At 40.0% G+C, this 15,629-nt stretch overlaps 1 protein-coding gene across 2 annotated transcripts in view; it reads right to left on the bottom strand.

The window, feature by feature from the left end:
• The window catches only part of ERCC5 (ERCC excision repair 5, endonuclease), a 50,092-nt gene that overhangs the window by 12,517 nt on the left and 21,946 nt on the right, over positions 1 to 15,629 (bottom strand). The window contains exons 9-13 of one of the 2 annotated variants that reach the window (XM_040336181.1): positions 12,814 to 13,722; positions 12,574 to 12,783; positions 9,823 to 10,079; positions 7,813 to 7,932; positions 5,020 to 5,233 (exon numbers count right to left, since the gene is read on the bottom strand). In XM_040336181.1, coding sequence (XP_040192115.1) covers positions 5,020 to 5,233; positions 7,813 to 7,932; positions 9,823 to 10,079; positions 12,574 to 12,783; positions 12,814 to 13,722 — 1,710 coding nt within the window. Of the gene's footprint in view, positions 1 to 5,019; positions 5,234 to 7,812; positions 7,933 to 9,822; positions 10,080 to 12,573; positions 13,723 to 15,629 lie in introns of both variants that reach the window. The other variant, XM_040336180.1, reaches the window with a different exon arrangement.

Raw genomic sequence — 15,629 nt, forward strand, 5'->3', positions numbered from 1 at the left:
TTTCTAACACCCTAGAGAATAAAATGGCAGTCATTGCAATACTTTTTGTCACACCGTATTTGCGCAGCGGTCTTACAAGCGCACTTTTTGGAAAAAATTCACTTTTTTAAAATGAAAAAATAATACAACAATAAATTTGGCCCAATTTTTTTTACATATTGTGAAAGATAATGTTACGCCGAGTAAAATGATACCCAACATGTCACACTTAAAAATTGCGCCCGCTCGTGGCATGGCGTCAAACTTTTACCCTTAAAAATCTCGATAGGCGACGTTTAAAAAATTCTATAGGTTGCATTTTTTGAGTTACAGAGTAGGTCTAGGGCTAGAATTATTGCTCTCGCTCTAAATATCGTGGCGATACCTCACTTGTGTGGTTTGAACACCGTTTTCATATGCGGGCGCTACTCGCATATGCGTTCGCTTCTGCGCGTGAGCTCGTCGGGACGGGGCGCTTTAAAAAAAAAAAAAAAAAATTGTTTTCGTATTTATTTTTATTTATTTTACAATTTTTAACACTGAAATAAAAAAAATAAAAAAAATTATCACTTTTATTCCTATTACAAGGAATGTAAACATCCCTTGTAATAGAGAAAAAAGCATGACAGGCCCTCTTAAATATGAGATCTGGGGTCAAAAAGACCTCACATCTCATATTTAGGCTTAAATGCAAATGACAAAAAAAAAAAAGTTTCTTTAAGACGCTGGGCGGGACTGACGTTTTGACGTCACTTCCGCCCAGCAGAGCTATGGGGACGGGTGAAGGACATTTTTCCCTCACTCGCATCCCCAGTCAGCAGCCGAGCGCACCCGATCGCCTCCGCCGCTACCGACGGCTACGGTAAGCGGCGGAGGGCGCGGGAGAGCGGCAGGACCCCTCTCCCGCCACCGATAACGGCGATCTCGCGGCGAATCTGCCGTGGAGACCGCCGTTATCGTTGACAGGACCGCCCACTGAAGAGATGAATATCTCGGTTGTGGTAGCAGCTGCTGCCGTTACCGAGATATCCATCTTTAAAGTGCCGGCGTACAACAAAGGTGGGGGGTCGGTAACTAGTTATGTCTAATGCTTCCGAGCATGCGTCGACTTGATTCTGAGCATGCGTTGTTTTTTAACCGATGGATTTCCCCACAGACCATTTAAAATTTTCCGATGGTAAAAAAACAAACAGGTTCTAATTCTTTTCGCTGATGGGAAAAAAAAAAAAACGATGGGGCCCACACACGATCGGTTCGTCCGATGAAAACGGTCCATCGGAGGGCATAAGGGGTCAGTGAGATCCCACTCCTATTTCTGAACATATGAAATAGATGATCCTCATGGAATTGGAGTAAAAGTATAAGCTTAGGGGATCCTGGAGAATTCAAGTCTACATTTTCAATGACCAGTGTTATATACAGGAACAAGTTTTTTCTGGTGGACAAGATCCAATTCTGGAATTGGAGAGAGCAGTAGTAATTCCGCTTGAGGCACCTTGTGGTATTCTTGCAAGTTTGCTCAATCTGGAAAGATATGCAAGGTAAGAAAATGGTATGCACGAGTGAAGCTTTGAGTAGTCCACCAGACAAGTGACCTCAGCTGTTCCATACCCGGTATGGAATAGTAGATTGTTAAGTGTAAACATGGGGTAAATATACCACAGTGTAAACAAACCCAAATGCCAAGCCTATAAGCAGTGCTGATAAAAAATAGTTTTTATATTTTGATGGGTCCGACTTCTATAGTCTGACTACTACAGACTGCTACATTATTACAGTCCCTGCATATCCTCATCATTTAGCTCTTGGGTACCCCGTTCAGCCATCTTGGATGATGGCAACTTCCTTTTGGAAGGAAGTTGCCGTGTATGGAGTCATTTTAAAAAAATTACCAAATCCAAAAAATTGACAGCCACTTTGTCATAGGTTTCTGAAAAATAGATACCATAGGAATTACAATTTAGTTCTTGTAGGAATTCCAGAAATGTTACTTGTGATCCGGCCCATACAATGAGGCCATCATCAATATATCTCTTGTATACTTTCAATTCAGGTCTAGGTTCACCATATATGGCTTTCATATGCTCATAAAAGATATTTGCCACTGAGGGTGCCTATTTTGCCCCCATGGCCACTCCCTTCTTTTGCCTAAAGTGACTGCCCTCATGGCAAAAATTCTCTCCGGTCTAATCTTTTATCAAGAATTCCTTTTGCATTCTTTTTAAATTGGTCTTTTGTAAGGCCCACGTTACTGCCTCAAAGGCGTAACTTTGCTTGATGTTGGTATATAGCGAGTTAACATCAATGCTCGCTAAAATACACTCAATTGTGACTTCCACATCTTTAAGCAGATTGATCAGATCCTTACGTAGGCTGGGAAATTCTGGGCCAGCGGGTGGAAAAAAAACATCCCAAATATTCTCCCTGTCTACTAATAAGAGAATCAATGCCACTTATGGGCCATACAATTGTGAAGTGTATGTGTTTATTTGCACACCATTGAACTTTCACTGACTACATGCTTGCTATTTTTTTATTATTATTTGCATTTATTATTGCTCATAATTTTTTTTTTTATTGTTGTCTATTAGCACTGCTTATAGGATTGGCTTTTGGGTTTGTTTGCGCTGTTGTATATTTACCACATTTTTACATTTATTGATTGCTGTCATGAACACTGGTTGACTGTTGTCACAAACAGCAGAAACAAGTTCATTATCATTTGTTAGCACACTTTAGCGCGGGTGAATTTTTGTTTATTAGTGGATCGTTAAGGATTGGCTAGAAGGATAAGAATGGGGAAATTCATTTACCTGAATATTAAAGCCCCAAAGTTTCAGATTTTGCAGCATCTGGTGGCTTAAAGTTTAACTAAGGGCAAAACTTGTTTTTAGTTTTGGATAGTGCATCGGTTCCGAGGACACACTGCGGGGGCGCGCTTCTCTAATGGTGTCTTGAAAGACCAACATACAGGTACGACGGCTTACGACGGAAGTTTAACTGCGACGGTTGGTCAGAAACTGGTTAATAATAACTAGTGCAGAGGGAACAGAATGCTTGCCAGTTTATTACTATCCGTGCCCCCGTTAAGGATTCACCCCCTCTATTTGTCCTGTTTACCATTACAATTGAAAATAAAAAAGTAAAAAAAAAAAATCCCACATTTTGAGCTGTCCCCAGAAAAGTAATAGAAGGGAAATCTTCCAATGGGGCAACTAGTTCTGGTGACCTGGGGATCCCCAAGGAATTCCCTTAATTTGCAGGGGTTTCAGCTCGCTTCCTGTTTAGCTATGGAACAGGAAGTGAAGGGAAATCTTTGTAAAGCAACACAGATGGTGAAAAAAAAAAGAAAAAATCTGAAAGGGATTTTAACAGTACCTTGTTCTGTTTAAACTTGAAAAAAAAAATAAGTTCTGCCTATAGTTCTACTTTACGAAGGGTGGGCGTAAGGCGGTAATTGGGATGAGTTGCGAATTGGCAGTTCCAAGAAAACCCAATAGTTAACATGAAGCAAGGAAAGTTGTGAGAATTGTGCAGCTTTCTAGTAGCTTCCTATATTTTTTATCCTAGACCTCCCTGTAATCTGTGTGCAAAAAAGGTTAGTACAGGGGAACCCCAGATTGTTTGTAGGCCCAGATAAAAATTGATAATTACTTTTTACAGTAAGCGAACATAGAAAGATGCACAGTAATTGGTAGGGAGGATGGTAATTTGTATTGCTTTAACACAGTCAATCCATGACAAGGATGGCAATTTCCATGATTCCAAGAGTGTAGTTAAAAAAAATTTGCAGCAAATAAAGTGTAGTGAGGGGTCAGTTTGATATCCAAATAGTTCAGCATCAAGTTTGTTCAGTGGTAGAGAAAATGGACTGGATATGGGAAACAACCACTTGAGGAAGTGTGATATTTAGAGCCTTCGATTTACTTTAGATTACGGTGAGGCCTGAGAGTTGAGCAAACTGAGTGAAAACTTGATGGAGGTTCGAGAGGTTAGTAAGAGAGTTGATGACTAAAGGTCATTGTCGGCCATTAGGTTAAATATCTGGGTTGACCCTGATAACTATTGCCAAGAGTTCTATGGGCAAAATGGATTGAGATAAGGATTGAGGAGAATTGGGATTATATGCCTCAGAAAGTGTTAAATGGTTGCAAATAGTATCCAGCGTATCGGACAGTAGCAGAAGAGGTGAAGTATAGGGCAGATATCCACAAGAGTATTGATTTCCCAAAACTCTATCTCTGTAGAATATACAGTAAAACCTTGGTTTGAGAGCGTTTTGCAAGACAAGCAAAATGTTTTAATACATTTTGCCTTGATATACAAGAGATGTCTTGATATAAGAGTAGTGTCAGGTCACAACTGAGAGTGTGAAAAGAGAAGAGAGGAGCCTCCAAGTGTAGAAATATGGTTACATTTAATGAAGGTACAGCATTTAGCAACTTATTGCTACACTTAGAGGCGCCTGTCTTCTCTTTTATACCTTGTAAAAAAATGCTTTGATATACAAGTGCTTTGGATTACAAGCATGTTTCTGGAACGAATTATGCTCGCAAACCAATGTTTTACTGTACTGTAAATGGTCCCAGAAAAGAGAGTCAATTACATTGTATAGATCAAGGCATAGCAGGAAGCCAGGGCTGTTCTGTTGATGTAAAAAGTGGGTAAGGTGGATGACTTTGTGTATATTGTCCCCAGCTGCCGTACTAGGACAAACCCCACTTGGCCTCTTTGGATACGGGATCAGGGATTTTTCTTTATTAATCAGAGGGCCAGAAACTGCATTTTGCTTTCTTTAGGTTATGCTGGGCCTTATTTATAAAACCAGGAATCAGAAATATGCATGCATTGCCCAAAGCAACTAATAAGACCCTCGGTTAGATTTTTCTAGTATATTTAAGAAAATCAAAACACTGATTGCTTTAGGCACATTACTATTCTGTATGGTCATTTGTACAAAACAACCTGTGTTTTAAACGGGCATCAGTCATTTAGTGCCGATTCACTCGCATTTACAGTATTTCTATGTAAATGACTTACCCAGCTGATTCTGAATATCAGAAAACTGGTAGTACTCCACATATTTATTCTGAGAGAAGAAATGTTTGTAGACATGTCGAGCCCCAAAGAGCCAGATGTCACTGTCATCTGTGATAGTCCCTGAAGTCTGGTCAGTTAGATCCAAAACTGCACACTGTGCTTCAGCCTCCATAGGGGCAACAATATACGGGATGCCAAACAGACGCAAGAGCTCCTAGAAAATATAAACAATAAATAAATTTAAAAAAAAGCACGTTTGCAGAGAGCTATACTCAGATAAGTGAACCTTAAAATGTGGTTTCACTACAAGAGGGCTATATCAATGTTCACATTACAATACCTACAGTATGGTATAGTGCAATATATGTATATATATATATATATATATATATATATATATATATATATATATATATATATATATATATATATATATATACATACAGTACAAACCAAAAGTTTGGACACACCTTCTCATTCAAAGAGTTATCTTTATTTTCATGACTATGAAAATTGTAGATTCACACTGAAGGCATCAAAACTATGAATTAACACATGTGGATGTATATTCTAGGTTCTTCAAAGTAGCCACCTTTTGCAGCAGACACATCTCTAGAACTGGTAAGAGGAGACTGTGTGAATCAGGCCTTCATGGTATAATATCTGCTAGGAAACCAGTGCTAAAGAAAGGCAACAAGCAGAAGAGACTTGTTTGGGCTAAAGAACACAAGCAATGGACATTAGACCAGTGGAAATCTGTGCTTTGGTCTGATGAGTCCAAACTTGAGATCTTTGGTTCCAACCCCCGTGTCTTTGTGCGACGCAGAAAAGGTGAACGGATGGACTCTACATGCCTGGTTCCCACCGTGAAGCATTGAGGAGGAGGTGTGATGGTGTGGGGGTGCTTTGCTGGTGACACTGTTGGGGATTTAATCAAAATTGAAGGCATACTGAACCAGCATGGTCACCACAGCATCTTGCAGCGGCATGCTTTTCCATCCATCAGGACAATGACCCCAAACACACCTCCAGGCTGTGTAAGGGCTATTTGACCAAGAAGGAGAGTGATGGGGTGCTGCGCCAGGTGACTACCTCTTGAAGCTCATCAAGAGAATGCCAAGAGTGTGCCAAGCAGTAATCAAAGCAAAAAGGTGGCTACTTTGAAGAACCTAGAATATGAAATATATTTTCAGTTGTTTCACACTTTTTTGTTATGTATAATTCCACATGTGTTAATTCATAGTTTTGATGCCTTCAGTGTGAATCTACAATTTTCATAGTCATGAAAATAAAGAAAACTCTTTGAATGAGAAGGTGTGTGTGTGTGTGTGTGTGTGTGTGTGTGTGTGTGTGTGTGTGTGTGTGTGTGTGTATATATATATATATATATATATATATATATATATATATAGAGAAAGAAAGAAAGAAAGAAAGAAAGAAAGAAAGAAAGAAAGAAAGAAAGAAAGAAAGAAAGAAAGAAAGAAAGAAAGAAAGAAAGAAAGAAAGAAAGAAAGAAAGAAAGAAAAGAAAAAGAAAAGAAAAAGGAGATTTTACTTTTTTAGGGACAGAGAAAACATTGGGCCAGATATTGCTTGCATTTCTGCAAGCAGGGATGCCCAACCTTTTAAGAGCGAGGGCCACTTTAGCGACTTGGTAAGCAGTCACGGGCCATAATGAGCAGAGCCGGCAGATGACAGGTTTGTGTCCACTTTCCATATGCATAGCGGACAAAGACACAGCCCACTCTACGGGCCCTCCGATCTGATCTGCCCAGATGGAAGGGAACAGATCCCCCTTCTCTTTTTTTTGCGGATCGGAGTGGAGGTAGGTTGGGTGTAAACGGACACAAGTCCATTTACATCTGCTGCTTCATAGAGGTGAATGGAGAGTTCGAGTGGGTCGGACCAATCGTGTGAAAAGGGGCCCAAGGCTGTTTTTACACTGATCTGTGGTCTACCCACACCATGGGTGCGGTGCAGTGCACCTGTGGCTTTCCTGCCTTAGAGTTCTATTATATCCTGCAGGTGTTTTTGGTTGCAACATGACAAAATGTGGAAAATTTCAAACGGGTATGAATACTTTTTCAAGGCACTGCACATATACACACACACACACACACACACAAAAAAAAATAATTATTAATTATATATATATATATATATATATATATATATATATATATATATATATATATATATATATATATATATATAAATAAACACACACACACAAATAACTGATGCAAGGCCATTTTGTAATGTAATGCTATTAAAAGTATACCCTTTCATGTCAATATGAATATACAGAAAGTATGATTCTCTAAAATTGCTGAAAAAAGGTGCATTTGGGATTGGCTGCTTTCCCCAAAAGGCTCCCAAGGCTGCAGTCAGCTTTAGGCATCCGTTGCAATTGGAGTTTCATTTCTAGTACTGTATAATACTGGTAGTGCCCCTTTCCTCTAGAGTCATATTTATTGTTAATATTGAAGGCAGCCCCCCCCCCCCACCTCATCACTAGTCAATATTAGAAATAGGGTCATACAAGTATTCATTTTTTTTTACAGAAAAAGGTTTCCGATTAGGCGTAATTGTTTAAGTGAAGGAAAATGCTGCAGCTTGATTTTCAGATATATAGGTGCAGAAATGAATGAAAACATAATTCTGTTTACAGCTATGCCTCCGTTCAGTTTGGACTATTATTACTGTAGATATACATTAGTGGATGGTTTACATGTGGAGAGAGAAGGAACAGAAAAGGCTGACAGTGTACTAGATAACTGATGACAGCACTAACCTGGCTTTCTAGATACATCTGTCCTGTAACAGATGCAGCCACACGTTCCTGCTGCTGCCGTTGTGCCTGGAGGGAGGTCTGCTGAACAAATAGATTACTCTCCAATGTCTCCAGTTCATCCTGTGCAAACAGAGAAAGAAAAAATTCTGATGATACAATACATGCATCAACATTTAGGAGGAAATAGGCTGTGGTACATTGCAACTGTGCTAAAGTTTAAACAATTTACCTTAAATGATACGGTAGTGAGATAACATGGAGGCTGCCATTGTTGACCACTTCTTCTAAAAAATGCTGGAGCCTAGCTGTCATGCTATTCCAATAGTTTTACTACCAAACTGAAACAAGTATGTAGATGCAAATTTTTTACAGTACTGTGATGTTCCAGTCTGCATTCTTGTTCCAGGCAAGCGACTTATGTCTTGCACACATGATCGGAATTTCCGATCATGAGTAGCCCCATCTGAGTTTTTTCATCGGATATTCCGATGAATTCCGTCAGAGTTTAGATATAGAACATGTTCTATTTTACTCTGATGGAATGCCGTTGGAATTCTGATGTGATTTGTCCGGGCAAAAGCCTGATCGTGTGTACAAGGCATTAGAGTACTGGCGACAGCCAGACAATTGGGGTTTTAACAAGAAAGTTTGTAGCAAGATTTCAGCCTAAAAGTGTCTGTAGGAGTACACTTCCTGGAGCATCTGTTGTGTAACCTTCCAACAACACATATGTAAATTTGAAAAATGGCTGTGAGAACCCAGTATTAACGGGCCGAGGCTATGATACGTTTAATATTGGGTTATTATATGTATATGTGCTTTTTTAGCAGAGTTTTACCAATTTTGTAATAACTTTTTATACAATGTTATGTAGGTCTCATTACTTGCATATAGAAGGTATATAATGACCGTATGTGGTACCACTAAAGTCCCATTTTTCAAAATTTTCTTTGGTTAAAGGCGTATTAGGAGATGCAGGTACAGCGCTTCAACTCTTTGATGTATGTTCCCTATACCCTTAGCAAGTCCCCTATACAAATATATGTGTAAACATTCTCTCAACTCTATATTGTATTTTAGATCCATTATCATGATCAACTAGTAACAGCCATCCATTACTTTTGCCTTCTCCACAGAAAAAGGCAAAAAAAATGCAAGTATTGAAAACAAGAAAACATTGGAAGCTTAAAAGATTGTTGATTGATTAAAACCCTTAATAAAAATGAGAAGGAAGGAAGGTCATTAAAGTGGATGTAAACCCAAACATTTTTTTTTTATGTCACAATGTAGAGAATAAGATTTCCTATCATCTGTGCCCAGTCTTGCCAAACAGAGTTAATCCAGCTCTGAGCAATCCTCTTTTATTGTTCAGTGAAAATTAACAGACTTCCAGATAAAAAACCTGTCTAAATAAAAAGTCCTTTCTGTCCCCTTGCTTCGAGTGACAAGGTTTTTACATATCTCGAGCACTAGCTTGGACACATGCACATTCCTGGATGTTTATCATAATATGGGGGCTGATCCACAGTTCATTGTGAGAGGTAATGTATGTCACTCGAAGCAAGGGGACGGAAAGGACTTTTTATTTAGACAGGTTTTTATCTGGAAGTCTGTACATTTTCAGTTCACTTTAAGGCTTACACTAGTGCAATTTCAGATGCGACTTGGATCACTCAGAATGGAAATCACATTGATTTCAATGGTGCTGGTTCACATCAATGCAATGCAACTACGAGGTTACTTTGGGGAAGGTACAAGTGCTACTTTGGTGTGATGCACTGCGATCGTGTGCCACACAGACTGTAATAGAAACGCACAAAAAATGCATGCAAGCGCATATGTACGCACACGTTTTTGCCAAAGTTTTGTATAGTCTCCTTCTCCTAACAAAAATGCACTACAAAATCGCACAGATAATGGGATTAAGTCCCAGCTGTGCTAGTGTGAACCTAGCCTAAGAAATGTCACATACACACTGCTTGCTCAAGTCTGACTAGAGAGCTTCATTACCATACTTATGTCTTGCCAATCATTGACTGCATCTTCATCTCTTGATTCTTCATTCGGCTGAATTACAACAGGACGGTCATCTTCACGGTCAATCTCTGCAAAAGCTTCCTCTATATTTGTGCCAGAGCTCTGTGAGGTAACGGTAGCATTAGATTCCGTAATGGTTATTACAGGAACAAAACCCTTGGAAGTTTCTGGGGCCTGTACCAACTGGGAGTTTCCATCATCCAATTCACTCTCTACTTCAATGAAGCTACCTTATGAAAGAAATGTCACAAAAGTAGTAAAACAAAGTAGAAAATTCAAAGCATAAAAAAAAAAAATAAGAATACATTTTTAGGTTACAGTCCTGTCAACTATGGGACAGGGTACATGTAGTACTTTGTCCCATGTTTCCAAGTGCTTTCTAACTCTATTTAGGAGGTCCGATATGCTTCCTCCCCTAATGTAGCCCAGTGTTTCTCAGCTCCAGTCCTCAAGGCGCCCCAACAGGTCATGTTTTCAGGCTTGCCATTATTTTGCACAGATGATTTGATCAGTTTCACTGCCTTAGTAATTACCATAGACGTTTTATCTGAGGGAAATCCTGAAAACATGACCTGTTGGGGCGCCTTGAGAAACGCTGATGTAGCCAACCCGAAAACAGCTATGAAAGAGACGGCTGATTCATAGATGCAGCTTGTCTCAACTGTGAACACTTCTCTGAGACAAGCAACAGCAAGAGGATACAGACACCACCCCTTTCTCTGCATTCCTCCTGCTGTTGCTTGTCTCGGGAAAGTGCTCACAGCCAAGACAAGCTGCAGCTATGAGCCAGCTTCTCCTCCACAGTCACTGTCAGATCGGCCGCAGCAGGAGAGGAGGGGGCAGATCGGACCTGATACCCAGGGTTAAAAGGCACTTCAAAAACATGGGGAAACCATTGCCTTGATTTTATTAACCAAGCTTAGGACTAAGAAAAAGGAAAAACTCTCATGCACTGCACTCCACGCTCCCACTGGCACGAGGTGCATGTCCCCTTTAAAGAAAACTCACTCCAGCTGGTAGGCGTTCATAAAATAAAAGTCCGAAACGACAGCCAGAAGTCACCATATTGGCACATCTCTTGCTGTATATGGGTCTTTGTTGTTTATTGTGAGTGATATTTTAATGGGTTTTATCTTACCCAATAATTACTACACCATGAGAAGCCCCTTTGTATACATTTTATGAGCACCCACCAGTTGAAGTGAGTTCTTAAAAGGGAACATACACCTCATGCCAGTGGGAGTGTAGTTAGTCATATTATTATGATAGATTATTTTTTTTTACACACACACACACACACACACACACACTTGATTCAGAGGAAGGCAAAACATTCAATTTGCTCCAGCAGATGGAAAAACAAAACAAATGTCCTTACTGAACCCCCTAGGAGGCAATCTGATATTTTTTTGGATCAACTTTACCTATAAAATGTTAGTATCCAGTTATATTATGTACATTTAGAAAATAATCCAGGACACTTATCTGCTACATGTAAAATGTATCTTTTTTTTGTTCAAAAATTACTTAGAACCCCCAATAATATATTTTTTTAAGCAAAAGGTCCTAAAAGAATAAAATGCTGGGTGTTGCAATTTTTTATGTCACACGGTATTTGTGCAGCGGTTTTTCAAACGCAATTCATTAATGAATTCTAGTGAACACAAACACAAAATATTTTTTTTTGGGGTAAAATATAAAAGATGATGTTACGCAGAGTAAATAAATACCAAACATGTCACGCTTTAAAATTGTGCACGGTCGTGTAATGGCGACAAACTACGGTACTTTAAATTATCCATAGGTGATACTTTAAAAACCTTTGCAGGTTACCAGTTTAGATCTACACAGGAGGCTGGTGTTAGAATTATCGCTCTGGGTCCGAAGATCGTGGCGATACCTCACATGGGTAGTGCTGTTTACATATGCATGCAGGACTGGCATGTGCGTTCGCCATTACGTGTGAGCATGGGGGGGATGGGGTGCTTTAAATAATGATTTTATATGTCCTCTGTGATGACCTTAAAGTGAATAACTTAACACAACTGGTGATCCCATCGCCCCCTTAATCTCCTCTTCTCAAGAGAAAAAATGCATTTCCTCTAATCTTTCCTCATAGCTGAGCTCCTCCATGCCTCTTATATGGTTGCCCTTCTCTGCACTTTCTCCAGTTCCCCGATATCCTTTTTGAGAACTGGTGCCCAAAACTGAACTGCATATTCCAGATGAGTTCTTACTAATGATTTGTACAGGGGCATATCACATCACTATGGTATTAGCTGTATTCATTATTATGTGATATTTATTGAAGAGTAATTATTTCACTATATTTATGCTAGCAGGTATGACAGGTTTTTATTTGGAGCGATTGCTTTTATTTTTGCCATTTATCTAGTATAGATTCACTTTTGATTTTCACTTAATGACTAATGTTTTTCGTATATATATATATATATATATATATATATATATATATATATATATATATATATATATATATATATATATATATATATATATAGTAAATGGAATTATTAAAATGATTAGCAGCGCTGCACTTTAAAATTAATTTAAACTTAAGACTAATCGGCTCTTTAGAAATGCTTGTGTGCATTCAATATCCTCCCACATAGGTAGATCAGTTAATAATTAGTATAGCATTAAACAGATTCATACACAATCAGGCAAGCAGTAAAAATGCCATTAAAGCCAATGACTACTTACTATCAGAATCAGAATCCACTTTTTCTTCTATGTCTGACTCTCCCTCAGTAGCGGGAATACTTTCTGGAGTCATTGGGACATAAGCAATGTCTGGAATATTATTGGAAGAAGACTGCCGACTGCCCAAATCCTCCACTTTGGACTCGGTGACATTTTGATCTTGTAGGGCCACAATCAGTGGACTGTGGTCTTCAGTGTTCACTTCAGTTGCCGGCTTGTTGGCTGCAGACAACAGCCCTGATGTAGACACCAGAGGTACATAGATGCTGCGTGTTACTTGACCAGTTGCTATCTGAAGATTTCTTTCACTGCCAACTGTATGAACATCAGGTTGGCTATGGTTTTTTAGATTGATGGTGTCTGTTTTAGAAGAAATGGAGATGGCACTTTCTACATCTAGTTGGCGGCTCTCCAATGCCAGAGACGGCTTCATAGGAGAGCATGCATCAAAACCACTTGAAAGATTTGTCAAAGGTGTGCCCTGTGAATGAAAGAGATTTCTCTTTACTACATGTGCCCTGAAATCTACTCCTTCTACTGGTGATCCAGACAGTTTTTGAAGTGGTTGACTGGGTTTCAGAATAGGCACCGAATAAAGCGGCGATGTCTCGTGGATAGCACTTGTATTATTCTGGGCAGGATTTGGTGAAAATTCAGCTCTTGTAAGAGCTACGATAGGGTTTGTTTGTGCTCCATATGGAGTGACTATAGAATCATCCTCCTCATCTGAACTGCTGATAATCAGCACTTTAGCTCTTGGCCGTTCCTGATCTTCATCACTTATCTCAATAGACCTCTTTTTGTTCACCATTCCTTCATCCTCGGAAAGAGCCCGTTGAATTGCATGTAGGGTCCTTGGTGAGACACTGCCATCTACGGCACAGACAGACTCGGAAGGGTCCTTTTTGTTATCCTTATTATCATGCACTTCCTCATCAGAGCTGTTCTCTAACATCGCCTCTTGGATAGCAAACAGTGTCCTTGGCGAGGGTGGTGCAGCTTCAGGAACAGAGTCCATTGTTTTCTTAGGTTTGTGAGCAGATGCCAACTTAAAATCAAGGTATGTTTTTGGACTTGTGTTATGTGAACTAGAGGGTGTTGCTTCTTCTGCGTTATCCTCCTTTTCATCTTTAGGCTTTGACTGAATCCCTAAATTTAGGAAGGCATATGAAAAGAATTGAGTACCGAAAACACTTTCTTTTTATATTGTACATTTATAAACCACTTTAGGACCAAAGACCAACAGCAGTTCTGTCAACCAAGACCATCAGAAACAAAATGTTTAAACTCTATTAATTACAAAAGCAAACATATTGCAGCTTACCAATTCTTAGATGCGACGGCTGCATTAATTTTATTTTTTAGTCTCCCTTTCCCTAAACCCGCAGCAGTAAAAAAAACACAGTCTATGGCCCAGATTCACGTAGGGAGCGCGTATTTGTGAGTGGGCGTAACGTATCCTATTTACGCTACGCCTCCGCAACTTTGACAGGCAAGTGCAGTATTCACAAACCAAAGTTGCGGCGGCGTAGCGTAAATAGGCCGGCGTAAGCCCGCCTAATTCAAATATGGAACATGTGGGCGTGTTTTATGTCAATCTACTGTGACCCCACGTAAATGACGCTTTTTACGAACGTCGCATGCGCCGTCCGTGAAAGTATCCCAGTGCGCATGCTCCAAATTAACCCGCAAAAAGCCAATGCTTTCGACGTGAACGTAAATGACGCACAGCCCTATTCGCGAACGACTTACGCAAACGACGTAATAGACGGAAAATTCGACGCTGGCCCGACGTCCATACTTCACATTGGCTGCGCCTCATATAGCAGGGGTAACTTTACACCGGAAAAAGCCCAATGTAAACGGCGTATCTGTACTGCGTCGGCCGGGCGTAAGTTTGTGAATAGGCGTATCTAGCTGATTTACATATTCTAGGCGTAAATCAGCGTACACGCCCCTAGCGGCCAGCGTAAATATGCAGTTAAGATACGACGGCGTAGGAGACTTACGCTGGTTGTATCTTAGAGAAATTCTGGCGTATCTGATTCTTTGAATCAGGCGCCAAGATACGACGCCTCAGACTCAGAGATACGACAGCGTATCTGGAGATACGCAGTCGTATCTCCTACGTGAATCTGGGCCTATATATGCAGTAAAGCGTGCTTGTTATACTCACAGTGGAACCTAAGGGGGTTAATCCTCCACACTGTATATAAAGGCTGCTTGATCCCGTCTTCTCTGATCCTCCCCTTTTTTCCCCACAGTCCCCAAACCATCTCCTGATAGAACAGAGCCTTGGGGGCGAGCAGCACGTGCTCAGTTTAGTGTGTATTGCTAGAGAGTTTGTTTTCTTGGGGAGAGTGCATGTGATCAGCACAGGGCCAATCGGCACTGTCCAGACAGAGGGTCAGGGGTCCTGCAGCCTCATAGGACGGTCAGAAGAGAATGAAAACTCCTCCAAAAAGCTTTAACCAGTGCTCTGCTAGACACCGATAGAAGTCACAAGACTGCTCTAACTGCTGATGAGAAAACATTTATATTTACCAAAATAATTATATTTCCATATTCTGCGTGCTGTGGGAGACCACATATAGTGAATGCAGAGTCCTGGGTTTAGTAACACTTGAATTTTTATCTGGTCAGTAAGTCTGATGTTTTTCAAAAGAACAAGCTCTCTTGCAGATGCATCAGTTACAGGGAGGCAAAGCATTTAACACCGATACGGGGGCTCATAATGGACAGTTTGTATTTCTTTAAAACCTTTATACCAAAATGAAAAATACAAAAACACCATTCGCTGTAACTTATTATAAAGTATTAGCTTCCGTTTGTTAGTGTATCTAAATGTGCTAGTACATCCAACACTCCTCTCCTCCCAGACTGACAAACCTGCTTGTCCAAAAGGTGTCCCCTGTGCTCCTTCATCCAGAGTGGGAGCACACTAATACACACTAATACAGGAGGTGCGTTACTGGTCAGATCACCAGGTAAACACAGGGGGGAACAAAAAAAGCCTAATAAAAAAAGAGAACCAATACAGCGACCACATCTAATGA

This window comes from Rana temporaria, chromosome 2 (assembly GCF_905171775.1).
Source record: "Rana temporaria chromosome 2, aRanTem1.1, whole genome shotgun sequence".
Classification (NCBI taxonomy): Eukaryota; Metazoa; Chordata; class Amphibia; order Anura; family Ranidae; genus Rana; species Rana temporaria.